Source organism: Larus michahellis, chromosome 13 (assembly GCF_964199755.1).
Source record: "Larus michahellis chromosome 13, bLarMic1.1, whole genome shotgun sequence".
NCBI lineage: Eukaryota > Metazoa > Chordata > Aves > Charadriiformes > Laridae > Larus > Larus michahellis.
In genome coordinates, this window is record NC_133908.1 from 13,081,181 (window position 1) to 13,108,273 (window position 27,093).

Consider the following 27,093-nt stretch of genomic DNA (forward strand, 5'->3'; position numbering starts at 1 on the left):
GAGTGTTACGGTGGTTAATTCTCGAATTCACAATCCACAGGCCCTCGTAGGGCAGGGATCGCCCTTGGGGAGGAGAAGGGGGTGGTGAGGGACGTCTGGCTCCCCCCATCTCACTGAGGAGCAGGGGAGTCATTCCGAACATCGACTGCAGCTCCCTGGCTGTGATGGCCGCCCCACGGTGCCCCGGTGAGGGAAGGACAGCAGGGATGGGTGCCTTTCACCCCTGTCACCTCACACGAGCACCCACAGCCCCCATGCCACGGCCTCGCTCCACCCCAGCCTCGTGTCACAGCCGGCTGGCAGCATGGCAGCTGGGAGAGACGGCAGCGCTTCCAGAACCTTCTCAAGGGGAATGGCCGCCCCTCAGGGCAGCAGGGTGCCACAAACCCTCATCGGGTCTGGGAACAGCTCCATCACAGCCACCACCTGAGCACCTCAAGGGAGAGAGGGTCAAGATGTCTATGCGAGGGTTGGCAGGACCCTCCCTGAGGTGTCTTACTGCCATTTTGAAGGTGTTGGCAATGAGATGGCTCCAGGCACATCATGGCGGCTGGGGGAAAGCCCTTTTCCTTAGGCCGGGGGTCTGGGCAGTGCTGGTGGCATCTCTCCTCCCCAGGGCAGGCAGCCATCACCTGCCGCCAGGCTATGCTGTCCATGAGATAGTCCGGCCGAGGAACCTGGCCCTCGGGGTGGGAAAAGCCACAAGGGGAGAAGTGTCCTCAGGGTGGAAGGAGAGAACTGCATCATCCACCTCACGCAGAAGAGAGGACTTCTTGTGACAAACCTGCCGGTCATCTCATAGAGCCTCAAGGGGACAAGGGTGGTGGAGCAGCCCCATGTCCCTGAGGAGTGCTACTACCTGGGCTACGTGGAGGGCGGCTCTGGCTCCCTCATCATGCTGAGCAGCACCTGCCCGGGTCTGGAGATCGGGAACCTAAGCTATGGCATCAAACCTGTGCCTGGGTCCCTCATCTTCCAGCACGTTCTCTATCAGCAAGAGGAGACCCAGAACAAGCCCTTGATGCGCAGATTGATGGATGAGATGATCCAAAACCAACCAGGTGGGACAGGAGCTAAAACATCCTTAGGAAAGCATGACTTCTCTCAGAGACTGAAGCACACCAAGTACGTTGAGATATTTGTTTCGGTGAACCACTATCTGTTTTCCTTCCAAAGGAGCAACAAGATCTCCGTGCTGCTTCTGGTTACAGACACGATCAATTTATCCAAAACATACTCTTATCCTCTGAAGATTCACATCTCCCTGATCAGGCTGGAGATCTGGATGCACAGCAACTTCATCAGGTACAGCCAGGATATAGAAGTTGTTTTTAAAAATTTTAACAAGTGGGGAAATAGGGATCTTTCTCAGAGGATGGAATACGACATTGCACATTTATTTACTTACACGGACTTTGGACTAACTGTTTGGCTGGCATATGTAAGTAGCATCTGCCACCCTGGTTATCAGTCGAGCGTTGTCTCACGCATACGGAGAGATTTCATAAGCTTTGCAATTATTTTTACCCACGAGCTGGGTCACAACCTGGTAATGGAGCACGTGTGCGGAGAAGCCACCAAGTGCTTCATGATGGGGGACTCACTCGATGGCACCAAGCCTTTCAGCAACTGCAGCCGGCAGAGATACTCAGAGCTGATCGGCAGAGGGGACGGTAACTGCTTGTGCAACATCCCAGAGCCCCACAGACTCCTCCATTTTAAATACTGTGGCAACAAGGTGATTGATGAGGGAGAGCAGTGTGACCGGGGGGGGTGGCAGGACTGCCAAGGCCACAGAGAGAAGCAAGACTCCTGCAGATGAGAAGCAGAGTATGGAACAAGAAGAAGTTGTTTAAAATAACGTGAAAGTAGCGGGAAACCCACCAGATGAGGTTTGGAAAGGACTCCAGGCCCCCTGAAGCTGGACTGCTAGTCCCAGGAGATTTTCCACAAAGTGATTTACACAATGTAACTGTGTAAACTGTACGAAAGTTAATTACACAAAGCTGGAGTATTTCCTCTTCTTGTATTACCTACTATGTAAATAAATTGGGGTTGGACCCAAAAAGTGAAGCTGTTAGAAAACAGGGTGTAAAAGTTAGAGAGTTGCTTTCAATGCGGCCAAAGATCTGGTTTATTTTCTATAGAACGGTGGGACCCTAGTGAATAATTCACTTGCACATCTAGAAGACTATAGACAGATTCATGCAAAGTCCTGCTCATCTGGTTCACGAGAGATGCTCCACTGTGTTGAAGAAGCTTATTTTTGTGTGTATCTTAGCTGGGCAGGAGTTGGCATGAAGAACAGAAGGGAAATGTGCAAAAAGTCAAGGCATGGAAGTGAGCACTGATTTTTTGATGCTACTTTACAATTTTTCACTCCTTGCAGTTGACTATTAGTATGGTACCCGTTCTTATTTTTACAGTGAATTAAAAGTCAGAGATTGAAAAATATTCACTTTTGCTTTACTGTTAATTTGTAATAGCATATTACTGAAATACTTAGAGAAGTAAAATATCCTTTGACCTCAAAGGAGCTGTACCAGATCTCTGAGCTGTTACATATAATTTGCTGCACTTCTAGAGCTATTTCCATAAGGACAAAGTCTGTACTAAAGACTTACCACGTTTAAAGAATCCATTTACAGTCCATACAAACCTGAAAAATAAATAGCTATCTTCACGGAAGTGTCTGTCCCTGACTGGTCTGTCCCTGACTGATCTGCCCAGGCTCCTCCAGCACTACAGCTAACTTTGCTGCTGGCAAGACAGTTCACAGCAGACAGCCCGATATCGGGTCTGGCTGACACTGCTAAAACATAAGGAGGTCTCGTTAGGACGCTGCCTGTTCTCCTTCGACGGAGGGATTCATCAGAGCAGGGTGGACGTGGACCCCTCTGTGTCCGGCGGGCTGGCGGGGAGCGTGCTGGCGTAGAACTTCTTCTGGGAGCGCAGGAGAGGAGTCTGAGTGTCAACGTCCCGGCAGGCGTTGCGTTTGAGGGAGAGGAAGACGTGCTGTGTCCAGCCGTACACGATGCAGTTCAGAAGCCCCTGGGAAGCTGCTGTCAGAGCCTGAGAGAGACCGGAGGGGAGATCAGGGCTCTCCTGCCAGCCAGCACGGCACGGCACTCCGCGGCTCCCTGCCAGGCTGTCAGACCCGTCGTGTTATGCCAAGCCTCCCACTTCCAGCATGATTTTATCTATGTGCATCCCCATGTGATACAGGAATCTCGCGGTTATTTTAATAATCTTTGCTAAATGCTGCCTCAGGCACGGCAAGGAGCCGGACAAGTGTTGGGGAGGAATTGCATTTGGAGACTTTCATAGAAAGGGAAAAAACCTGACTCCTGGGGATCCTTTCTAGTCCCGTTTTCTACAGTTTCCATGATGCTGTGATTTTGGTTGCCAAGACCTTTTCAAGCCTGTGAAAAACATAAACCAGCTAACAAAGATCTCTGCCAACCAAAAGCATAAACCCATCAGACTTATGACCTTTGTGGCTGCAAACATGCTTTGTCTAGCAGAGATCAGAAACAGGCAAACGCTCATTTTCCTCTTCAAGCAGAGAAGGCAAGACATAGATCACAGAGAAAGATATTTACCTGTAGAATTAGAAGAGCCATGTAGATTTTGCTGTTGGTTGAAACAGTCAGCTTCAGTATTCCAAGGAGGACAGCTGTGAAAAGGGATGGACAAGAGGGTACTGCTTTAACCCCGCTTCTTCCGAGTTTCATTGCCGGGCACTACGTCCTAGGGGAGTATTGTGAGAGTAACTCAGCTCTCTGCTAACCTGGGGCCCAGCAGCAGAAGAATGCGACGGGGTAAAAAACCACACGTTGTTCTACCATCTTAATCATGGCCCACTGCTGATCCCCCAGGAATCCCGTGGAGTTTACAAACCTTTTGTACAAGCCTCGGGCTTGACTGAGTATAACCTGAAAAAGAAGAAGCATCCATCATTGTTTGTACTTTGTGCACATGCTCTGAGCTGGCTTCATCTAGGACAGAGTACCCCATTTCAATCTATCTAACCTTCTCTCGCCACAGCGTGCTCCCTGGGGGAGAGCAGTTGCTTTGCACGGGACCTTTTCTGAACTGAAGGCTCTGAATTGTTTTGGGCTCTCGTTGACTCATGCAGTAGGTGATCTCTGCAGCCACGCGCTGAGCCTCCCCTACCTGCTAAATCCTTTTTGGGATGGGTTGACAGAACACAGGACTCCAGATGGATTTATATGGAGGCACCATGGTATTTTCTCTCCCTGACCGCCCCTTCCAAAAGTGAAGCAGCACCACACAGTTCTTCCCCTGACATTTCCTGGCCTCTGGTAGCACACAAGCAAACTCGTAAAGACGAAAAGAGGAAAATTTTCTCACTCCGATCATCTGAGTGCAACGACTACCGCGCAAGGACTGAGTTCCTTACCAGAATGGCTATGAAGCTGATCAGAAAGGAAATGAGGAAGACCCCAATGCCATAGAAATGCATCGCACGGCAGACAGAGCCACTCAGGGTTTGTGGCTCGTTGCTGGGCACGGCTATTTCTGTGTGCATCAAGAGACACCTGCGGGGAGAAAGGGAACAGCCTGAGCTCCTGCCATCATTCATAGGCAGGGGGGCTGTTTCAGAGATGCGTGAAGCTTACCCGTGCTTCTGGCTGAAGTTCTGGTAGCAATTACTGCTGTTGCCCAGGTGAAACACAGGCACCATGAGAAGGAAAGGGATCAGGCTAAGAGGAGAAAGGACAACAACCGTTATTAGTTACTGCGTTGCACTGCGCCCATCCCCAACTAAACACTACTTGGTTTTTCTCCTGTCACTATAGAGGACTTAAAAATTGCTTTTATCGACACTGCTCTGGAAGAGCATTTTACCAGCTTTACTGACTTCTGCACTTTCATTCACGCAGGCAATATATTGGTAAAGGGAGTGCTTTCTAGAAAACTACACATAGTTAATATAGTTGTAACTAACTTGGTTAGAGAAAGGCCCTTACATCTGAGGCATAGAATCATAGAATGGTTCGGGTTAGAAGGGACCTTAAAGCTCACTCAGTGGCACCCCCTGCCCTGGGCAGGGACACCTCCCACCAGCCCAGGTTGCTCCAAGCCCCGTCCAACCTGGCCTTGAACCCCTCCAGGGATGGGGCAGCCACAGCTTCTCTGGGCAACCTGGGCCAGGGGCTCACTGCCCTCAGAGTGAAAAATTTCTTCCTAATATCTAATCTAAATCTCCCCTCTTTCACTTTAAAACCATCACCCCTCAAGGATCTTGCTCTGAGTTTGTTCGGTCACTCTGCTGTCCCTGATGAGCACCCTGGCAAACGCAGGTTTTAGTAAAAGTCGCTTCAGAATAAGTAGGAAGCAGAGATCAGCACGCTACTGTTTACCAAAACCACATAATTCTGCCAGAGAGAATTAAATCTTACCTGGACGAGATCGTTGCTATTCGGCCAATGCAACTGGCATAATCTCCAATCTGCAAAGTCCAAAGAGCTTAATTAAACGATGGTTTCCATACAGCCACTGTTCACAGGAGCCAGGTCTCAGGGAGCACTTCAGCAGCTGAGGGTTCTTCAAATGCTGATTAATCCCCAGACCAAGTACAAAAGTTTGCTTCCACTTTGCCCTGAATCAACACCCACAAATTCAGTCTGTGCTGATTTGCAGCAGAACCAAACAATGCTTCCACCTGCGAATTGGCTTGTTCTCCTTCAGGACTAGAGGATTTGAGAAGAGAACGTGGAACTGGACAAGGAGCAGACTCTTGATGAGCTCCCTGGTGTAACTTACTCATTTTTTGTACTGTTCCTCCACTTAACCTGGCCCTGTTCCTCAGAAACGTCATGTTCTGATGAAGAAACCAGTGTACTTTGGCAGCTGGAATCCACACACCAGCTACGACAACACAACGTGGGCACAGCTGTAGTGGTGGGGAGCTTACAGTAGGTGCTGTGTTTTGAATGGGGGTCTGGCAAGAAGAAAACCAGTCCTACGCGTGGATCCAAACCCTATGGACAAGAGCAATTGAAATATAGAGTGATCTGCCCAGCCTGCTGCTCCCGAACCAACACACGGAATAACTGGGATACAAGGTTTGCTGTGCATGGAAAGTTTCTGGGAAAGAGAAAGGCTACATAAGGAAATGGGGCTGATGGGTTCAATGGGAAGAGCTGCATAAGGAATCTGTCGTCTCGCAGCAATACAGGAGCAACAGGTCGCTTACAGCGATGACGGTGCCTCACTGTTTAGCCAGGTGTGAGGAATGAAACAACTGCAAGGAGAGATTTTGGTCATGCGGTAACGTGAAGTGTTTGTTTAGCCTCCAACGTAGAGAGTATTTTTCTGAGTACCATGTCCTTGTTCCTCGGTTCCCAGCGATTATACCGGTTCCCCAAAGGGCTTTTGTAAAGGCCAGCGATGATGAAGTGAGGACTGGCCACCGTTCCCAGAGCCAACTGGTCTTTTTATCACTAGCTCACTTCCGTCACACCTCCTATCTCAAATTCCTAAAATACTTTACTGACGCTCTCAAACACTGTATGACACCTGAGGAGGGCAGAAATTGTCAGTACTCGGTTCCAGGCTGTCCAGGCACCCTCTGCTTTCCTGTCCCTCTGCCGTGCACTGGCAGAAGGCAGTGACAGCACCAAACCGCTCAGCTGGTGCCAACTGCTCTTCTTCTAACTGCAGAAGAACTTCACCCATACCCAGTCCTGAGCTTTCTTTGCTGGGATGGACACTGCCATTGGCCTTTGTCTGCTTTAGTCTTGCAAACCTAATTCCCACTGAGACGCTACAGCAGACCCAGCAGTAACTCTGCTGACCTCAGCGGGCAAGATACGTCAATTCACACAGCCGTGGGGCAGAAGGGCCTTCAAATCCCTTGTGGTGAGATACACTGTTACGTGTGCACATCCTAAACCCCACCACAACCCCACAGTTAGACCTTGGTACCCAACAGTTGCTGCACTTCAGTCTTACTCACCTGGGGGGGCATCCTGAAAAGGTTCTGGTTGTATTTCATCTTTAGGTCCATGTACAGATGCCAGGTGTAGTTGACAGTGTATAGAAAAGAGGCCACGTAGAATACCTGAGGAATACAAACAGATAGTGTTTCAGTCCTACAATAATAGTTCCTGTAGCGCTGATGAACTCAAAGCCCGCGGGCCAGGGGCAGGATGCTAAACGGCCTAGCGGACTGCCAGAGGTGAGGTCCCTGCACAGCCCCTGTGCTCATGTCTACTGGGTTGCAGTGGGACACCAACTGGGAGGAGCCAGGTAGAGGAGGGGTTCCCACCTTAGACCACACAAAGGTACCTTCACTTTGGCCTCAAACAGGGGCCAGGAGAATGAATGACAGCAAGACTGCCTTAAAAATACACATCTTTATGACTCAGCTCATTTTTTTGGCCCAAATCGTGGCAACAAAGGGTTCAAAGGCACTTGATCCTTCTCTGTGCTACATCCATTAGGAAACACAACACAGATGTGGCATTTAGATTTGCTTCTCGCATAACAAGCTCACTACACAGTGAATTGACGGAAACAGAAAACAATAGTATATTTAAAGAGAAAAGTGAGGGCAGAAAATATCTGCACTAAGCCTGAGTTAACTTCCCAAGAGCCCTTTTCTCTCCATGGGGAAAAGGAGAAAAGAAAAGATACAGAACACTGCTTCACAGCCCTCGATTCCAACTTGAGGTGATACCAAATATGTAAAATCTCCTGTAAAAAACCCATAAATCTTTCTTGCGTTTGTTTCTGAATCCATGGTTGCTCCAGGCAGTCAAGTATAAACAGTGCTGCCTAATCACACTATATATATGCGTGTGCTGGGTTTGTTTCAGGAAACACATGCTTCAGTGGCAAAAGCAAAGAGGAAGGGCTGGACAAGTGATTTTTTTCCTGTGGATTTGCTATCCTTTGCCAAAGAGGCAAGGAGCACAGGTTTGCCACCCTGGTATCATCTAAGTCCAGGAAAGTAGGCACTAAACAAGCTCGGTCTTCTTCACCGAGGTTGCAAACACTCTTGGCTGATTCTGAAGAGGCTGGAGTCCAAAGGGCTGCTACATTGCAGCAGGAACATTACAGTGACTTTCCAGCTCATTAGACGAGGTTTAATGAGGGTTTGTTGCCCTTCAGTTCCTTCCAGGGAAGGTCATCAAAACAGTCCACAAAGATCGTTCTCTTGCACTTCAAAATGCCTTAGAGAGGCTCACAAAATGTCAGCACTGCCTTCTTTTTTGGAAGAGGGAACCAAAAGCCACTTGTGAAGTTGCCAGCAGAAAGCGAAGGGAGTTCTGCTCTCCTGAGTCCCAGCTTCGGCGCCCTGGACAGCCCTGCAGCGCTCACCACGAGGAGATAAAGCAGGGGCTGGGATACATGAGAGCCCCTCATTGTAACACTTCTGCGGCTCCCCATTGTGCTCACCAGCGTGAGCGGAGCCTGCCAGGACTTTATTAGGCCACTGGAACTGAACTGGAAGAATGTGGAGGAATTGTGCAATTATAACCACAATCTCTATTCTGGACTTTATTATTATAATGCAAAGGCAAGGCAGGGAGGCGGAGAGAACAACGTCAAGGGACAGCAGAAAAGAGCAGTATTTACACTTAATATCAACCAGGAGTCTGGGGCTGAAACAGGGAAAGCCCAAGAAACAGAGCAATCTCCTCCTTTACGACATGGTATGGATGCTAGGGGAGTCCCATCTCCTGTAACGTCAGCCCTTGGTGATAAAGTGACGGTAAACAGGCTGAATAAGTCAAAATATTGTCCTGCTCCTAAGGCAATACCTTGAGACAACCACATCACACGGACTGTGGCGTGAGTCTCTCCAAGGGCTGCCATCTGCAAACACCACTGCTGAGTGGTCTTCGGCCTGTCCCCACCCTCGTCATTCAGTGCATTTTACATCTTCTAGGTGTTTGCGTGCAAAGAAGCCGTGTGTGTTTATGAGACACCCAGGAATGCAACCCTTGTGAGACTTCTCCGCTCAGTGCGGGCAGAATGGGGCCAGGAGACATTTACTCCTTTCGGTCGGTTACAGATCACTTATGCTCTGCAGAAGCTGCTGGCTAAACCTGTTACTGGCTCCTACTTACGCACAAGGTGTTCCCACCACGCAAGAGCATTGCTGGGGTGTTTAGTAAGGAGGTGTCCTGCACCGTGTGACGTGCACCGTGCGGGCACGGTTGCTATGGCAAGTGCTCCGTTTGTTTTAATTTCTTCCCGAGCAAACAGCAGTGACAGCTCTTGCCAGACGCAAGCCAGCTCTGCCACCCTGGCAGTCCTCCGGAGGTGGTCTGCTGGCGGCATGCAGGAGAGAAGACCTATGCCGAGGTCGGGATGTGGCAGGCCCCCTGCCCACCCCACCACAGCACCCTGACTGTCCCCCGTGGGGCGCAGGCAATGACAAGCCCTGCAAGGACTCACCCAAGGCCAGCTCTGCCCACCCACGCTGCCTTCCCCAGTGTGGACGTAAAGCTCCCGCCTTGCCCCCATCCTTTGCTGGTGTCCCTGAGAAGCGTGGCCACGGGCTGGAAAAGCAAGGACAAAAAAAGAGCCAGGAATGCATGGGAGCATAGCATGCTCCCAGTGCCTCTGCTGGGACATGACGGCGTACTGTCTACATCCAACCTATATCCTCTAGCAGTGCAGCCTCTCTTCTCCAGGCCATAAAAACATCACACCAGCATTAAGAAATGCTCCCCGGGCAAAGCTGCAAGGGAAACAACTCAGAAATGCCTTCGGTCCTGCGTGCTCCTTCCACCTTCTGGCTCTGAAAAGCCTCTCCCAAGCTCTTCTCATTTTCCCCTGTGCCATCATCTAAAAAACATCTTTGATATTGTTCTGTGTCATTCCCAAGTGGCCAAGTTGCCCCCCCCCCCGCACTGTTTCCTCTCTCGACATGAACATATCGCGGTGCTTACACGGCGGCACAGGGGAGCTAGAGAAACCAGAGATAAGCCAGGAGTGGAACAGCTGCTCTCGCCATCATGAGTATTACAGTTTTATCCACAAGAACAGCTGCTGAAACAACCCTGGGCACCCATGCCCAGACACACAACAGCGTGAACACTTCCATACCGCACACGCAGCTACTTCTCTGCCCTCTCCGAGGTTCGTGGAGAAGCTCTCCAGATCCACATGCTGCCGCTCAGCGAGGACAGGTCCCATCTGTGGGTACCACCACGCTCCCAGGCAGCTGCCTGAGCCCACACAACACACACCACGGCTCCCGACAGCCACATTTTTGTGGGTCCTTCAAAAGGAACCTGTTAAGCCCAGAGATCACCACTTGTGAACCACCGCTCTGGCCCAAGCTTGGCCGTATCCCACAGAGTTTTTTGAGAGCAGTGATTTGCGAAGCCTAACGCTGAAATGGGAACTCGGTGAGACAAAAGCAAACTGTCAGGAAAACGGCATTTCACTCACTCCACTCCAATTAGTCTCCGGCACATGGAATCAGCTGGAAAGCAGCCGAATCGCTGGGGCACGGGGCTGAGCTTGTGCTGATGGATCCCCTGAGCATCCTTGGGATTGTTTGAGAGAGGATAGGGCCAGGTCAGCAAAACCAGGGCTGTTTATATGAGTCATGTTGTGAGTCTGAGCTCAAGCGAATCGCAGAATGTGTCTGTTCCTGCCCAGGATGGAGGAAACATGAAGAGGAATAGAAAAGCAGCCATGTGAGAGGCACAGAGACCATCCTCGGCACGGGTCCAACAGGAAATAGATTAAGACCCATCTACTCACTTTACACAAGCAACCCAAACGCAGCAACCACAAAATCCCATGCTCTCTTTGCCTTCCTCATTGCCTCTCACAAACCAGAAGTACCTCAAACCAAGCACCGTTATCTCCAGTTTACACACAAGGTGACGAGATCTGATAAGTCAAGTTCACACGGGGAGCCGCTGCCAAAGCCTGTCTAGAAACAGCCCCCCCGCCGCCACGCACTGATTACTAGCGAGGCTAATTAGGGAATGGGTGCAAAGTAACAGCATGAATGGGGATGTCAAGGCTACTCACTTGTCCCGTCGCTTGCAGGTTGTAGCAGATGAGATCCTGCTTGGAGGTTGGTGTGCTATAGAGAAGCGCCCCAGCGAGCCAGCACATGCCCAGCAATAGGTCAGAGAGGCTCAGGTAGAAAAGAGGACGAACCTGGGAAAAGTGAAATTGGTCAGCAGGTCTGAGCAATGGTCACAACACTCCCACGACCACCTACAGCAGCAGCTTTACCCCCTCGACTAGATATGCCTTGGTCCTCCAGCTCTTCTGGCAGGGCAGCTCTCCTCGCACGCAAAATCCACGCTGACTCTTGCTCTCAGGAGCTGTTTCAATGCCAATACCCAGCTTTAACTGCCCTTTCTCCCACTAGCAATGCCCCAGGATCCAAGAGCAGCATCAAATCTTACAGAAAATATCTCAAAGGTCCAGAATGTCACAATTTTGCGGAACGGGGCAGGTTGACAGGAAGAAGCGATGTTATTTCTTAAATCAACTGATAGAGAAATCAAACTTTTGATAAACACGAAACCTTCTGCAGGTCTGAAATCACTTGAAACAGACATTTTTCCTATGTGTTTCATGTCGTCTCAGTTGGTGACTAAGGCTGAATCTATTTTACATGCTGGATTAATTTTCACTGTGAGAGCCACTCTGCCGCACTCTGCATCTTGCTGGAACAGAGTCGCATCTCCTCTAATGGCAGTTTCCAGCCTGTTTCCAGTTTGCATGCGCTGGCCAAAAGGACTGTAAACAATGTAGGAAAACATTTGTGCAAAATTCTGGCCAACATTTTTGTTGTTAGTGGGAAAGCAGACACTCTGGAAAAGCAGCCTAATTATCTGGATTCTTAATTGTAGTCTTTGGTACCTAATTTTCAGCATCCTGGAGAGAAAATGATGGCTTTTTTTTCCCCCCTACAGAAGATAATAATGCTAAATGCAGCATGGAAATATATCAAGAGGCCTTGATTTTAAGAAGATTTTTTTCATGGAACTGAGTTTTTGGTGAGATTTGCTTCCATATTGTCCTTTAAGTAGAAGTTTGCCACCCGTCGTGTTATGTGATACTTGTCTTGTTCCCGTGAGCAACGAGGAAGAGCTAAGTAAGACCGATAAGCAGTAAGGTAGATCTGATCGAACCAGATGTGTCCTTATGGCATAGTTTGAGGGAGATCTGCCTGGTGTCTTCCTGGTCCCCGCACTGCCATGCAGCAGCGTGGCAGGTCCTCTGCCTTCTGCAGGGTTCATCTCCTCAAACAGCCTTGCCTCCCCACTTACATATTTGTACCATCCAACCCAGCAACACGGCAAATCAAACTGCTATTGCTAACTACATATCTGAAGCTAGTTAGTACATCGTTGCATTTACAAATGCCTTTTTTTAACCAGGTTTTTCCTTGCTGGTGCAGAATTGGAGCCCCAGCAGGCAGTCACAGGCAGGAGAGGCTGGGGATATCATCCAGTTTGCGAGCACAGCAGGTTAAAAACGAAGCAGCTCCCAAATAAGCAAAGCAGCAACTTTTGCAATCGAGCAGGTGACCCCTTTCTCTAGCAACAAGTGTCCTTGGAGCAAGGCACCTCTGTTTGGTTGAGGAGTTATTTTGGCACAGACCTAAATAAAGAAGGAGGTGACATAGCGGCAAGGGAAAGGCAGCATGGCTCTTACTTGCAAAACAAAAAAGAAAAAAACAAATGGTATTTATAAAATAGAGGAAGGGAATGTAAAGACGTAATGATTCAGATGAGCTGCCATGCCGGAGCATACATGTTGATTTAGCTCTGTCTGGCCATTGCCCAGGGACATCTGCCTGCACAGAACACGTTGACATGACAGAGGAAATTCTCTGTTGCTTGCCATCATCTCTTCTGAATGATTTAGCTCAGGCTGAAGAGTTTTATTGACCCCATAGAGACAGAAAACAAGCTTCAAGAATGCAATATTTGATTTCCTAGGCTGGGGGCAGGAGGGGAAGTGTTTGTAACATTGTTCTCCTCCCAGCCCCCGGAGCCGTTTATTTTCAAACATTTCACTCTGGAGCCTCATGACTCAGGGAATAAGCTGTTTGTGGCAAGCTTTGATATAGATCTCTTCCAGCCCCTTTGTTTACAAATTTCCACTTAAGGCCAGAAATATGGGGACAAGGCGATGGGGAAGTTACTGAAGATTTTGCTGCTTTTGAAACACCAGCAACAGATCTCCCCTGGCAGCAGAACAAGAGCCTGGAAGCCCGATGCACACGAGTTGCTCCAGCTGGTATCCATCCCTCCTATCCGGATTTGCAGTAATAATCTGAGCAGAAACATCTGGACTGCCTCGAGCAGGAAAGGTCCATCTGTGACCTGGAGCCACGCGTGTGGTTCACAAGCAGCTAGAGGATGGCTCCCACGCCACAGCCACATCATATGACTAATAGCACAAGGGCTCCTGAGTAATGCAGGCTGCTAGCCATGGAAGTAAACGGGACGAAGCTGCTGAGTCACACCGGGACATCTCCCAAACCCAGCTCCATATCATACCAGAGTGGAGGACCCCAGGAGAGAAACCTGTCTGGAGCTCTCCAGGTGCAGGAGATGTGGTAGAGGGAGACTTTGATATGCCCCTTGTGCAGCACAAGCTTGGGAAGGGTTTCCACCCCAGCACTAAGGTGAAGTCCCAGCCTTCATTCTTCCCTGGGATGCACGGAGATCTCAGCAGCTCATTATCAATGTGCTGGGCTGAGCATTTCCAGGAGGCTGGCTGCAGCAGCAAGACTGCCCTGCATGCTCTAAGCAGTGCAAATTTGCCCTGCAAACCTGGACGGATGTTCTCCTCCCCACCCTGCCTCATCCAACAAAGTGTCAGTCGTTAGCTTGACTGCATGCCTTCCTTCTCTGAGGATAACTCACTGAATTCCCTGGAAGTCTTGTTCTCTGGGCTGTGGATCAAACCCTCGATGTACAAAGAACATTGAAGATGAAGGAAGTACAACTACAGCATTGTTACCACATGGCTACTACTGTCCTACTGCTCTTAGCAGTAACCTGTTATCTGCATGGTCCACAGACTGGGCTGCCAGACATCTGCAAATCCTGGACAACAAACCCCACAGATCAGCTCTGTGCAACTGCCCCCAGTAAGTCCTGGACAGACAGAGGGACTTCGTGTGGACAGCAAAAGCCTGGCAGGCTTGGGATGGAGGTCTACGGTTACTGCGCAGGTGCCAGCCACCCGCTCAGCATGTCCAGTACCTCCCAGACACGTGGGGTTCCCTGCACACATGACCTGCACGTGTGATGCTCTCGGGATGTGCCGGGCACCGCATCCATGTCAGACCTGCAGTGCATGTGTTGACGGTCCCACCGTGAAGGAAGTTTGCATCCTGCGAACTGCACCTGATTCAGCATTAGAAATGTTCATGGCTCCTGCCACGTCCAGTGTGAATCCTCCAAAGCCCCACTGCGGAGCCAAGTTCAACAAACAGCTTTTCAGCCTGCCGCCTTTTTGTCTGAACTTTGCAGCATCTTTGAGTTGTATCGGCTTTAGTAGTGCACCTGCCTGGAAAAACTACTCAGAGATACCCAGAGACGGACACTCATAAATGCATTTCCAACCGGGGCATCTCCAATTTGCACTTCAGCAGCTTTGTACACAGCTCCTCAGCCCTCCAGGCGTTTTCCCCTACAGAGGGGGACACACTAACAAATCCGCATTCCCAGGAATGACTGGAGGACAGAAAGCGTGGGGCTAAGGAACCTGCTTCTCCCTGCGTGGCTGGCAGGTCAAGGTTAGTCATATCACGGATGAAAGGCCAAACGCTTGGAAAGCCCTTTGCCTCCCTCCCAGCTGTTAAATGAGGTTTAAACACAAAAACCTGAGACCTGCAGTTGCACCCAGCAGGGTGCCTGACCCACCCGGGTCCGTGCAACCCACCTGCAAGGAACTGACACCCCGATTTAGGGAGGGAAAAGGATGCCCCGTCCTTACCTCAGGGGACCGCACTGCATTTTGAAAGATGGCATAGGCAATAATTGAGCTGGAACCTATAACACTGAGAAAACAAAGCACAGGTTGGAAGTGGGGCACATCTGCCTCGCCGTTTGCCTTTTTCCGGAGAAAATTGTCGTCGCAACAGTAACTCCATCCCGGGGACGCGGGTTTAGCAGCGCGTTGTACCTGAGCATGGCCATGGTGAACTGTATCCACTGGAGAGCCGAGTAGACCTGGGGAGAAGGAGGGGTGCCCGCTCAGCACGACACGCCGGGGAGCGCCCCGCAGACCGGGGAGCCGCCGACCGGGGGGTGCCGGGGGCCGGACCCAGCCCGCAGCCCCCGCAGAGGAGCGGGCAGGGCTGCCGGTGCCGCAGGGCACGGAGCGGGGCTGGCCGGGAGGGGACGGTGGCGAAGGGGCGCTCACGGAGGGGACGGGCAGGGTCCCCGGAGAAGGGACAGCCGCTGCCCCCGGGGGTCCCGGTGCCGGCGGGGCTCGCTCACCTCCTGCCAGCCCCCGTCCAGCCGGGCCGCCTCCGCCGGGAGGGCCATGGGGACCCTCCGCCGCCGCCGCCACAACGCTCCCGGGGCTGCGGGCACCGCCCGCGCTCCGCCCCGGAGCCACCCCGCGCCCGGCCCGCCCCGGGCCCGGCCCCCGCCGTCGGGGCCGGCGACGGGCAGCACTTGGTCTCAGAGAGGGGCTGAAGAGGGCCGGAGCCCCGGGGGAAGAGCGGGACCGGGGATCCCCGCCTCCGCCGCCGTTCATCCCTACCGGGATGCAGAGCCCGACCCGGCCCTGGTGGGGGGGCTCACCGGGGTGGAGCAAACACACGGGGGTCCTGCATCCCCGGTCGCCCCTCCAGGGGCCGACCCGAGGCGACCCTGCTTAGCTTCCCCCGCACGGTAAGTTGGCATGGGGACTCCCCATCGCACCGCCCCTCAGCGGCGTCACGAGCGGGCGGGGGCGGCGGAGCTGCTTGAAGGGGCGCGCGAACGCCTCTGAGGGGGCGCGCGAGGCCCGCGGCGGCTCCTGTCTCCTCAGGAGCCCAGCGAGGAGCGTCCTCACGCAGGTGAACCTCTAACGAGCTTATAGATGGCCCAGCCGAAGCCCACCCTGCTTGGGGTCCTTCTTCCTCCCCTCCTAAGGGGCGAGAGGGCGCCAGGCCCGGGGGACACCCTCCCACCACTTCATGTAAACCCCTCATCTCCGGGGCGTTCCTTTCGCTTCTAGGTGGCATCATCGGCCTTTGCCTTCCCCTCCAACTGAAAAATCGGCAGCAGTTTCTCTACAAAGCAATTTAAGAAGCAGCTATTAACTGGAACCATTTTTTTTATTATAGCATTATTAATACATTTTATCTTGCAGCAATATCTGCTCTGCCTACCCACCCCAGGATTCAAAAGGCAGCAAAGCTCCCACAGAAATCAGTTTTGCTTAGCTTAGTGTAGCCTTAAGGTAAAACACACAGGTGTTAAATCTTCTCAACGCTCTATAACCCTGATGAGGAGTACAGCGTCTTCCAGTGGCCATCTGAACTCCACACAGCGTGAACAGCACATGCAGTATCAAGTTTTAAGGACTGACTTGATCTATGGGCCAGGTGTCTCCATTAAAGTTGTACAGAGGGGGCTTCTAAGGGCACAAATAGTGCTTCCTGTTACAAGACCTCATTTTCAAATATTTAAAACTACCAAATGCTGAGGAAGCTTTAGTTTGACGGTGTCAATCGCTTCTGAAGATGAGGCTGGAGAAGATATTTTGTTTGTGTTAACTATGGCTTGAGACTTTCATATGTCCTTACTGGTCTCACCCCCCCTTATTTTGAACCTGGGAAATGAAGCTTGGATGGGAACGACAGGCAAAACACACAGCCATTGCACGTGCTCTTCAGCTGTAAGAAAACTCACACAAATTTACCTCTGAAAAAAGACGTTTTTGCACAAACTGGCGAGTCTAAGTGTAATAGCACCTCAAGGAGACTCTGCCCTTGCTCAGAGCTCAAATCACTCGCTCTGTCAGGGTATCACAAAGGATTTCAGGAGAGTGTTTGCTGAGATGGCTGCTCCGGCCAGGAGATGAGGGGCAAGTTGTGATACGCGGAGAACCTGTCTTGACTATGCCTGCCAGCATTTGGCCGGTACCCAAGCCAAACAGAGACAGGAGCCACTGAAGGAGAAGGCAGAAAGAGGAAACTCTGGGTCTCTCAGTCAACAACAGGTAAGGAGAACAAGACTCGGGAAAAGGAGCCCTATTGGGAAAACAAAAGGTAGAAGGTGGGGTAGATTAAAGAGCATAAAACCCAAGGACACTAAGAACACGGAAAGGTGGGGATGCGAGGGGCACCCAATCTGTACCTTTTACATCATGTAAGATGGAATGCGAGACTGAATTTTGTTATTTGTTTGCCAGGGAATAGCTGTAAAAACCACCAGGAATGTGCTTCAGGCCAATTTAGTATTTTTTTTTTTTGGGGGTCTACTTTAACACTGTTATTGAATAGTATTACACAATACTGGCATCTTGCTTTAAGATGATTTTCCCAACATTTAGAATACTGTGGTTTTAAGGAATATCTTCCTCTCGATCTTCTAAACTAAGAATACCAGAAGGAAATCTGCTGCTCTCTTGAAGTCAGCGGGAAGTTTGCTTGCATAAGGAGAACTGGTTAGGACTCTTGACAGTGTTTCACAGCTTGTACAAAGTTCTCCAACATATTAGAGCTCATCTTTTTCATTATTCTTCTTCAGGAAAGAAGCAAGGATATTGAGGCTTTTCTGGAGCTCCTCCTTTTTTCCATCACTCATTTTGTTCTTCTCGATCAGTTTTGTGATTCGGACGACTTCGTTAGCAGCAAACTCTTCTCCCTGCTCCAGTATCTTGCTCATAATTTTCAAGTATTGCTCAGCTGACTTCTTCTCGGTTTCTTTTGTTTTTTCTAAACTCTCTTGCCCCTTTTTCAGGAGGGACTGGCGTTCCGATTTCTCAGTGGTGCTCACAAACTTGCTGGCCAGCATGTCGTACTCTTTGAGGCAGCCTGGCATCCCCAGGTAGATGCCGTTACTCTTCAGCCAGCGCTGAATAGCCCCGGCCTTGATATGGCCGCTGTAAGGTAAGGGATTGTCAAAGTCACCATCCTGGAACAAGTAAAAAATAGGGAACTTTTCCTTATCCAGCTTGTACTTTTCTCCCAGCTCAGTGTTCAGTTTATCACCGTAATCTGTCAAAAGAAAACAAAAGACACGAAAGCACAGTACGTTAATTAAAAGCAAAAATTCATTTAGGATTCTCTCCTACACAAACTGATAAATATTTGTCTCCAGAGTTTCAACATGTCCTAATAACCTCTAAAAACACCTCAGAAAATCATCTGTGGAAGGCAAACCATCACTAGGTTTTCCAGAGAAAAATACAAGACTCTAATGGCGCTTTGCTGTCACAGCATAAGACATTGGCAGGACCTCTACGTACAAACCCTGTCCCTCCTTTTGGGAGACTAATAGCCATTTTTTCCCTTGTTTTGCTCTATCCATTGATTTTATTTGATTTTACAGTTAAATGGATTTTTTTCCTGATCTACGTGCGAGAGTGTACACTCGGATGCTTTAGTTCTGACAGCATGCCGAGCTACAAGATGTTTTCTCATCTTACATAAACTGCATTTATTTTTGAGGACAGAAAACATAACTTAAAGACATTTCAACTATGCCACTTAGCTAAATCCATGTGTGTTTAGAGACATCAGTGTGGGTGAAACTTCCCAACTTCACAATTCCTGTACGCTTAAATTCATAATTCTACCTATAAAGCAAGAGTGAGTAAAGTGACAGTGATCCATTCCCCACTACTTTTCTCACAAAACCAATTACAAGAACATGAAGTTACACCAGCCATAGCACAACAGCCACCTTCTGTGCTTTACCAGCGATAAACAGAGAGTTTGCTACAATTAATCAATCATACATTTGCTTTGTTTGACCGGGCTTGTGGCTAAAGCATGACTCTTGTAATGCCTAGAAATGGATGAAAAGGTTCCTCCCAGCACGGAAATGATATTAAAAAAGACAAAAAGTGCTACGAATGAGGGGGGTGGCATCCAGTTTAGCAGCGTGGGCTGACTTGCTTCATTACCCAGGAGATAAGCAGCACTCCTACGCTCCTGGCGGGAGGCAGAGCTCAGCGACCAGCCGGAGCAGGTGCTTTGCTCTGACAGGGCCCGGCCCGTCTCATTTCTCACTACTGGAATTACCTCAGAGTCTGCTTTCATCGGAAATCGCAGTGAATTTTATTTCCTCCACACCAGTCTGTTCAGCGTTCCTCACCTGATATTCCCACTTCAGCCACCAGAAGATCCTCACTGGAGCCTGAGCTCTCTGCCAGCTTTTTAAACTCATCTTGTTTCTCACCGTAAGGATATTGTGTGTCGAATTTCACAAGGACAAACTTATGCTTTGGAATGACCTAAAACAAGAAGAATAAGGGGAAAAAAAAGCCAAAACTTTAATGTTTCAGGTTTGAGTAATCTACGCGTCACCTAAGGTTGCTTTAGCTTGTTCTTTTCCCGTGCAACGAGTAGATGCAGAGGGAGAATGGGAATTCTCTAATTACGGCCTTTCAAAAATGACTCACTGCAGTGTGGAGAAAAGACTGAGCTTTGGGTGTAGGTAGTCCTACACCAGATGATAAAGATGGTAAGTCGTAGGTTTGGGGGATCTGATACTGCCTTTAATTATACATGATTTGCTTTTTGTAAATCTGATTAGCATCTTGGAAGGAAGTCAGCCAAACAACTTCCAGTGGGACATTAAGAGGATAGAGGCCAAATCTAATGTCATTCTGAAGCGTCCCAGCATGAGAGCTGAGCTCTTAGCTAAGAGCGGATGCGCTGGGAGGGAGCAGAGGCACTGGAGGTGCGCTGCTGGTTCAGTAAACCGAGAATTCGTGTTTTAATTGATTCCTCTTCTCTTGTGCTGCTGCTTTTGAATTTTGCTCTGCTCGGATGACGCCCTTTCAAAATGAGCTTGGAAATGGATCTGCCACCCGATTTGGGATTCCTTTCTCCCTCCAGCAGAAGACCTTGCAAAATCTTCTTTTCTAGCCAAGAGGGTCAGATTGCAACACAGGTCCCCACCTACAAAGCGCACTGCGAGTGCTGCTTGGGCACTGACTGCTGCAATCGGGAACGACAGCCTTCAGCCCTGGGCCCGCCGATCACTCTATTTACTGTCCTGGCGAGAGGCGAGCATGGCGGGTGTCACCGCTCTGGCATTTCTGCTGGTCCCTCTTGCAGCCAATTACCTCAAATTCTTCTCATTGTAGAAGAGCTGGAAGCTGCTACGATTTGTGGAATGCCGTAGCATTAGAACACCAAAAATGGTTTGTCACAGCAGAAAAATCATGACATGTGGCAAGAAGTACTTGCTCACGCCTGGGCAGTTTTGCTTAGGGCAGATACTTTTCCATCAGCTCAGCTGGCTGTCGTCCCCTCAGCTCTCCCTGCTGCAGCACACACTTTAATCCCGCCACACAACGGTTCCTTTCGGTCAGGGTCTCGCCATCTGGCCTGAGCTGGGCCCGCGGCACCTGCCACAGCTCTGGTGTCTTCCGAAATGACAGTTCTGCCAGGCTCTAGGATAGTACCTTCACTTCAACGTGATTTAGCGGAGAAAAAAAAAACCCGTGCAAGACCTCAGTCTGGTAGAAGCCTGTTGCATTCATTCTCTTTCATGAACGAACAAGAAATGAAACCGGCCCGAGCAGAGCGCGCTCACGGCCCCGACTCGCTCACCGGCGCGGTCCTGCCCATGGTCACCGGCACGGGCAGTGCAGAAGCCAGCCGACAGCGGCTCTTCTGCTCCCCGACCGGGGGCGCGGGGAGCCGGCCCGAGCGCCGCCGGTGCCGCCGGTCGGTCCGGTCCGGTCCGAGCCCTCCGCGCCCCCGGCCGCGGCGCAGCCCTGGCGGCCCGGGTCCACTTGGACCGCGCCGATTGGCTGCCGGCTGCGGCTGCCGCTCTCCTATTGGCTGCGCCGCGGCGGGCCCGCCGCCTCGGCCGTTCCGCCAGCCCCCGGCGCTCCCCCGCGCCGCCGCCGGCCGCGGTGGGGGGGCGGCCCCGCGGCGGCCCCGCACCCGCAGCCCGCTCCGCACCCCAGGCCCCCCCACACCGCCTCCCCGTCCCTCCGGTGCCGCTCGCCTGTTGCTATGGCCGCCGCCACGGCGCACATGGCCGCTGCGCTGCCAGAGAAGCCACCCGCCCCCTTCCGAGCACTCTGCCGGGCCCGGCAGCGCCCGCCGGGCGGGCCGTACCTTGTAAAAGGTGATGGTGTCGAGGGGCACGGAGCCCTTGGTGTGCAGCGCGCTGCCGCCGGGCAGCGCCAGGCCGAGCAGGCAGAGGAGCAGGGAGCCGGCGGCGGCCGCCGCAGCCATGGTGGAGCGCAGAGGGAGCGAGGTTGCCGGGGCCACGTGACCGCGCGGAGCTCCGGCCGCCGCCGGGGGTCGCCCCGCCCCGCCAGCCCCGGGGCCAACCGGGGACCGGCAGCGCTCCGGGGCCGGACGCAGGCCGCGGAGCAGGGGTCTAAGCGGTGCCCGTTCCACGCCGGGCAGCCCCTTCCGTCGGCGGGCAGCGCGCGGTGGTGATGCGGCTGCTGCCAGAAAAATAACTACGATGGGGCACCTTCCAGCAGCATATGCATGTAAAATGAAGGCAGGTTGCAAAATCTGGCCTTGCAGGACAGGCTGCAGCGCTACAGCCACTCAGAGATTAGCAGGGACAACCGGGGACTAGAGAGCAGCTGGTGGTGCATAATATATTTATATGCAGCAGCAGGCCAGCATCACCACAGCCCGTTGAAGCACTTTTTTTGTGCTACTAGAGGAGATATCTCATGCACTTTCCTTATCACTGAAAGCCAGGATGAAGTACAAGCAAGCAATGCAGAAAGCCTCAGCAGCAGATTGACAGGTGATCCTGTCAGAGAACAGACACATCCAAACTCCCCCCCAGCAGTCATCATTCTGAACCCCGTCTGCAGGTGGAAAGCAATAAGCATCCCCTCCCCCCCCGCCTCTTTCCAACCTCCGTCTTTGCAGGTAACTTGATTTTCTGCTTCCCATGCACCAGGATAATCTGGCTTCACCATGGGGCTGACAAAGTTAGGTAGGCAAGCACTTCAGTTGCTTCCAGACCATCTAGGCAGAAAAATGAAAGAGGCAGCAATACTGATTTGTAACGAAACCGACTTTTATATAAATTATAAACCCATCCAGTTTAAAGCAGATCATTTGCAGTTGTGTCACTTAAGTCTGTAGAAGGCTGAGGCATACATATCTTCTACAGTCATAAATTAACAATGAATAATCAAGGAAGAGAACGTTCAGATAAGGCTGCAGATACATCAACAAAAAACAAACCCTCTAAAATTACTAGCGGTTAAAATAAAGTCATGATTATCCATGATTGCAAAATATAAATGCAATTTTTGAACAGTTAAAAAGTACAAAAATGATGGGCAACACAAACAGGCATTGTACATTTTGTCCTGTATGTAGACAAAGCAGTGTAGGACTTCTGACCTTAATCTACATCAGATACTCATTTTAAGCAAAGAGGAGTTAAGGAAATCTGTAAAAGGATCATGGCTCATGATCCCAGTAGTATAAAAGCAGTATTTTTTCAGTCTGTAAACAGTAGTCTTGGTAGCTTCTTCTAGGTATGTTTTTCAATTCATCACAAAAAAAAAAAAAATCCAAAACAAACAAAAACAAATCCCAAGAGTTGAAAAGGGGCAACAGCAGCAATGGGTTATAGCTTGAATTTCTTAACAGGTCACTGTGGGACATATTCTGGAGGGGAAACACTCTTTTGTAAGAAATATATAATATATTTAACTTTACACAATTTATAGGAGGAGAGAAATTCTCCCTCTCCCTCAACCAAGCCCCCAGTCAGTACATAGTCATTTTTGTACGTCGTCTCCTATAGAGAAACTACAGCTTGTGAAAAGATGGCACCCGGTTTTATAAAACACTGAGTAATCTAAAAATTGTTATTTGTTTGACAAACCTATGGTTCACCAGTGACTGCAACTGAAAACAGGACAGCAGCTAACAGCGAGAAGCAGTCAGTATTCACCCTGTGCTGGCACGGGGGTGGTCTGAGTGACCAGCTGACACTGGGCCTGTGCCATGCCAAATGCTGTGATGGGAAGCGAGAGTGAGCCATGGTTCCATCTCTTCTCAGACTTTGCTTCACATCACACATGTCCCCATCCAACCCTCAATCAGTTTCAATTCTGCTTTTAAGAGAGCTGATGCAGAAAACCTTTTTTTAAAGGAAGTTCTGCTTTCAGGCACATGGGAGGATTTTGAAAGCTTGGTTATATTAACCTTACACTTCACTTACATTTTCACCATTGCTTATTGATACGAGTACTTGAATTCAACCTGTTGTAGCAGCAATGAAAGGAAACTCCAGCAAAAATCAGCCCCTGGACTATCCCCTCTGGATGAGGGTGCTGTGTCAACTTCGCATTCAATGCTGGTGCTTGCACAAAGCCCTCTCTAGTTAGCGCTGCCACGGGGGAGAGCAGGGACAGGAACATCAGCAACAGCAATTTGCCTCCTTGAATGAAGAGGGGCAGTGCAGATTTCTGGCTCAGTGCTTCTCTATGAATTGCACCATGTCAGCAGTGGGACTGTTTCCACTTATCCTACACATTTCAAAGCATCAACTTCGGTCATCAGTCTTGATTTAATTTAAGGAGCACACCCTTCTTTCCAAAAAAGGTTCTATGCAACATATAAGAGTTCAGTTGTGGGTTGTTTTTTTTTTTTTCCAGGAAAAGAACTACTATAAAACAGACTTAACACATTTTGGTATTCCTCCAGCCCAGAGCACTTACCAGACATTGCAATTAGAACATCAGGACATCCATTACAATTTAGACAACCTGCAGACATTCTTCTTTCCCTTTCAGGATGGGGCAAAGCAAAACTAAATCCAGCAACAGCAGCAATGTGATTTTTTTTTTTTTTACATGGGATTTATTTTAAAAAAATACTCTCATCAACATTCTAGCATTACTAACAAAACATACTCAGAAGAGATGACAAAGGTAGGATTGTCAGCTCTCTTAAAACTTTAAATATAGACTTCAGATACTAGCTGCTTTAAATCAGAAGATGAGGAATCTGTAAAGTCTGACCTCTCCCTTGTATTGCAAGTACACGTAACTTTTTTTTGCCTACCAATTTTAGGCTGCATTACTCCTTTAAAATGAAAAAAAAAAAAACAAAACCAAAAAACAAACCAGCAGAAATGCAGATTCAGTGGGAGCAGATGATGCAACTGCACTTTCTAAGAGACTGCCTAATGAGCTAGTACTTGAATAAACAAAGATCAACTGCAAAAAGCAAGCATACAGTTACAAAAAGTATTCTCAGCCTCATACCACAGCGGAAGCAAAAGTTACCTCTGCCAACTTAAAACCAAAGCCAATAGGATTTAATTTCTATTAAAATATTAAAGTCTTAAAGTTTCAGTAATCTAAATACACTTCTTAAAAGTCATCATGATGATTGCTGTTTTACATTAAACTGACATGAAATCAGACCGCAGTGTCAGACTTCACTGCGGCTATTATATACAAGGTCTCTGGTTTTGTCTTTTTTGCTGAAACACTGATTCCCATCTTTCTCTCTAAAGCTTAACGGCCAAGATTGCTCCTCATCAGGTTTGCTATTTTTCCAAGTGTGAAAACAACCTGTGCATACGCTGCTTCCCTCCAGCAGTTCTCTCCTTAGAGAAACCTGCCTCGCCACCAGGCATGGCTTACTCCCGCCCTGTGACAGAGGGCTGGGCGCTGCTGGAAAGCTGCATGCCGACGGTGTCCCTCCAGCGCAGCCTCACCTCTCTCTGCTGGACCAACACATTGAATTAATTCAGTAGGACCCAGGTGGCTTGCAGACAAAATAGGCAGCTCCAAAACAGGCTCATTTCATTGGTGGCAGCTGAATGTGGGCATCTACAACTTCTGCATTTCTAAGGCAAGGACCATACAAAAATTATAAACACTGTATGGTGATGAAAATACAACTTCTTTGAGATATATGCTTTACACTGGATTTCTATTGCTGCTTCTAAAGACCATCTCCAGTTGTTTCTAGAGATCAAAAGGGAAGAAAGTTAATTTTCTCCTGTTGCAATATGCTTATGAACATGTATAAAAAGTGGTCAAACCCCAATAAGGGTCCCTGCTTCTCATTTATGTACAATAATTTAAATCAGCTCAATACATCTGTAATACCTAAAAAAATTGTTTTATGATTTTAAGTCCTTCATGCATTATGAGGAAGTTCTGGATTAAAGTGATGGTATATTGGATGTTGCTTCTGTCTGGGACTCTGGTGTCACTCCCCTGTGGAGTCTGTCAAGGATGCATTCCTCAAATCTTTAGTTTTTTAATGGTATCGAGTCTCTTTTTCAGCAGCTCTCCAATTTCCTGAACTGAATGATGGTAACTGCTCTGGACCTTCCCTTGCACAGTCTTTGTAAACTTTTTTTCTTCCTGCAAAATGCAAAAAGAGAAATAATTCACTCCACAGCAACTGGTTATTTAAATCCTCCTGTTAAACTTCCCCCACCATCTCAAACACTGATAAGAAATTCATGAGGACCACAGTGTATGTTTACAAAGGGAATGTCATCAGCACAGAATAAGCTGCACCTGCTCATCAGCAGTAATTCCTGCAGACAATGGTATTGCCCAGACAGGGCTGGTAACACATCAATGTTTCTTCAAAACTTCTGGAAACATCCTTGTGCAAAGTATTTGTGGCTAAATTTGAGAGCGCATGTAGCATTTTATTTCAGTCAGCATTTATTAAAATATAGAATTTCTTATACAGAAAAGTGAAGTCAAACAGCAAATGAATGCTGAACAGCTAAGAGACTCTTACATCAAATTCCAAAGCATAGTGACCTGCAGTGCCTGGGACAGGTTTAGATGTCGCTAATTCAGCAACACTGGTACTTAGCTTTCCCAAAGGGATTAGATTCCCTTTAACGTGCAGTTTTCTAAAACCCCCATGCTAAAAGGCTTTTAAGGAGGAGGACCACCATCATGGAACATTGTTGGCATTGCTCCTGCAGGTGGAGTGAGGTTAGCACAGACCTATCATGACCAATGCTGTATTTCTGTATGCAGAAAGAGCAAATGCTGATACCCAACACAGCAGCCATAACCACTGTTCTGTCAAGAGGTGACTTGCTATCAGGATGCCTTTTGCAGGCACTCGTACAGGTAACAGCAGTAAAGCTTGTGAGGTACAGCCTGAATGAACCAATCCAATGTGGGAAAATCTCACATCAGTGGCAAGGTTCAGCTGACACATTGCCAGCATCACTCCATTCACACCAGAATTTTCACCAATACCTGAACACGAGGACTTTTTCAAAAGCACCTTTTAGCTCTCTAAACATACAGAGCTGCAAACATAGCTCCAGGTCTGAGTAGAGCTATACAGGCTGCGTTTATCAGGATTTACTGCCACAATGTCAAACAACAAACAGAATAGCAAACACGGTGAACAAACACAGGAAAAGCTGCAGACGCCCACAGATGCTTCTGCTCAAATCCATGTGAATCTAACAGTTGGGTTTTGCAGATCTGCTTTGTGTAGTAACTGGATGCTCTGGGGATTTGCTGACTCAGCAAGGAACCAGAAAAATGAAAGATCAACAGTTATCTGAAAATGTCTTATTCCTTTGAAGTGAAGATTCTTTGATGATATTAGGAAAATTTACTTTTTTGGTTTTATTCAAATTTGCACTAAATACAGTCTAAGGGATTCCCTTCCTTTCTATCAGTTTTTGCAGGGTTTTGTTTTATATACAAATATATATTTGAGATACTTCTACATCAGCCTCATACAGCAACAAGAAATGGGGTATTTTAAGTAACATGCTATGAAATAAACAGGACGATGTAACTGAAAAAACAAAAGCTGGCTAACAGCAGCTTAGGTGGACAGACATGCAATTCTGAAACAGAATGCGTGCAGCTTTTAACTCCTCCCCAATTCAGATCTCCCATCTAGACAAACATTAACGCCAATGCCCTGTA

The 27,093-nt window shown here is 49.1% G+C and overlaps 3 protein-coding genes and 1 pseudogene across 3 annotated transcripts in view; 1 reads left to right on the top strand and 3 right to left on the bottom strand.

Moving 5' to 3' along the window:
* The first annotated feature begins 52 nt into the window (after window positions 1-52).
* LOC141750592 (disintegrin and metalloproteinase domain-containing protein 20-like) lies at window positions 53-2,680 on the top strand (annotated as a pseudogene).
* TMEM116 (transmembrane protein 116) lies at window positions 2,445-15,596 on the bottom strand. Its single transcript, XM_074605972.1, has 11 exons — window positions 15,480-15,596; window positions 15,163-15,209; window positions 14,974-15,037; window positions 11,032-11,163; window positions 6,986-7,090; window positions 5,427-5,476; window positions 4,644-4,727; window positions 4,424-4,562; window positions 3,791-3,935; window positions 3,603-3,676; window positions 2,445-3,072 (listed from the first exon to the last, which is right to left on the bottom strand). Exons 1-11 carry the CDS (start codon window positions 15,525-15,527, stop codon window positions 2,872-2,874), a joined length of 1,089 nt encoding a protein of 362 aa, XP_074462073.1. The 5' UTR covers window positions 15,528-15,596; the 3' UTR covers window positions 2,445-2,871.
* A 691-nt stretch (window positions 15,597-16,287) lies between these two features.
* Window positions 16,288-21,789, bottom strand: ERP29 (endoplasmic reticulum protein 29). The gene is made up of 3 exons (XM_074606745.1): window positions 21,278-21,789; window positions 19,296-19,434; window positions 16,288-18,193 (listed from the first exon to the last, which is right to left on the bottom strand). The coding sequence occupies exons 1-3, from the start codon at window positions 21,395-21,397 to the stop codon at window positions 17,691-17,693; spliced, it is 762 nt and encodes a 253-aa protein (XP_074462846.1). The 5' UTR covers window positions 21,398-21,789; the 3' UTR covers window positions 16,288-17,690.
* A 3,424-nt stretch (window positions 21,790-25,213) lies between these two features.
* Window positions 25,214-27,093, bottom strand: part of NAA25 (N-alpha-acetyltransferase 25, NatB auxiliary subunit) — a 29,642-nt gene continuing 27,762 nt past the window's right edge. Inside the window, exon 24 of the mRNA XM_074606489.1 lies at window positions 25,214-25,536. Within this exon, the coding sequence (XP_074462590.1) occupies window positions 25,414-25,536 (123 nt within the window). The 3' untranslated portion in view covers window positions 25,214-25,413. The remainder of the gene's footprint in view (window positions 25,537-27,093) is intronic.

What these genes read in the sequence shown, in the direction of transcription:
- TMEM116 (XM_074605972.1), bottom strand. Translation starts at nt 15,527, where the DNA reads ATGGCCCTCCCGGCGGAGGCGGCCCGGCTGGACGGGGGCTGGCAGGAG. An exon ending in TTCACCATGGCCATGCTCAG is followed by an intron (nt 15,038 to 15,162) that starts GTACAACGCGCT and finishes TTGTTTTCTCAG; the next exon opens with TGTTATAGGTTCCAGCTCAA. An exon ending in ACCTGCAAGCGACGGGACAA is followed by an intron (nt 7,091 to 11,031) that starts GTGAGTAGCCTT and finishes TGTATTCCTCAG; the next exon opens with GTATTCTACGTGGCCTCTTT.
- ERP29 (XM_074606745.1), bottom strand. Translation starts at nt 21,397, where the DNA reads ATGGCTGCGGCGGCCGCCGCCGGCTCCCTGCTCCTCTGCCTGCTCGGC. An exon ending in ACACCATCACCTTTTACAAG is followed by an intron (nt 19,435 to 21,277) that starts GTACGGCCCGCC and finishes TTCTTGTTTTAG; the next exon opens with GTCATTCCAAAGCATAAGTT. An exon ending in GGCTGAAGTGGGAATATCAG is followed by an intron (nt 18,194 to 19,295) that starts GTGAGGAACGCT and finishes TTCTTTTGACAG; the next exon opens with ATTACGGTGATAAACTGAAC.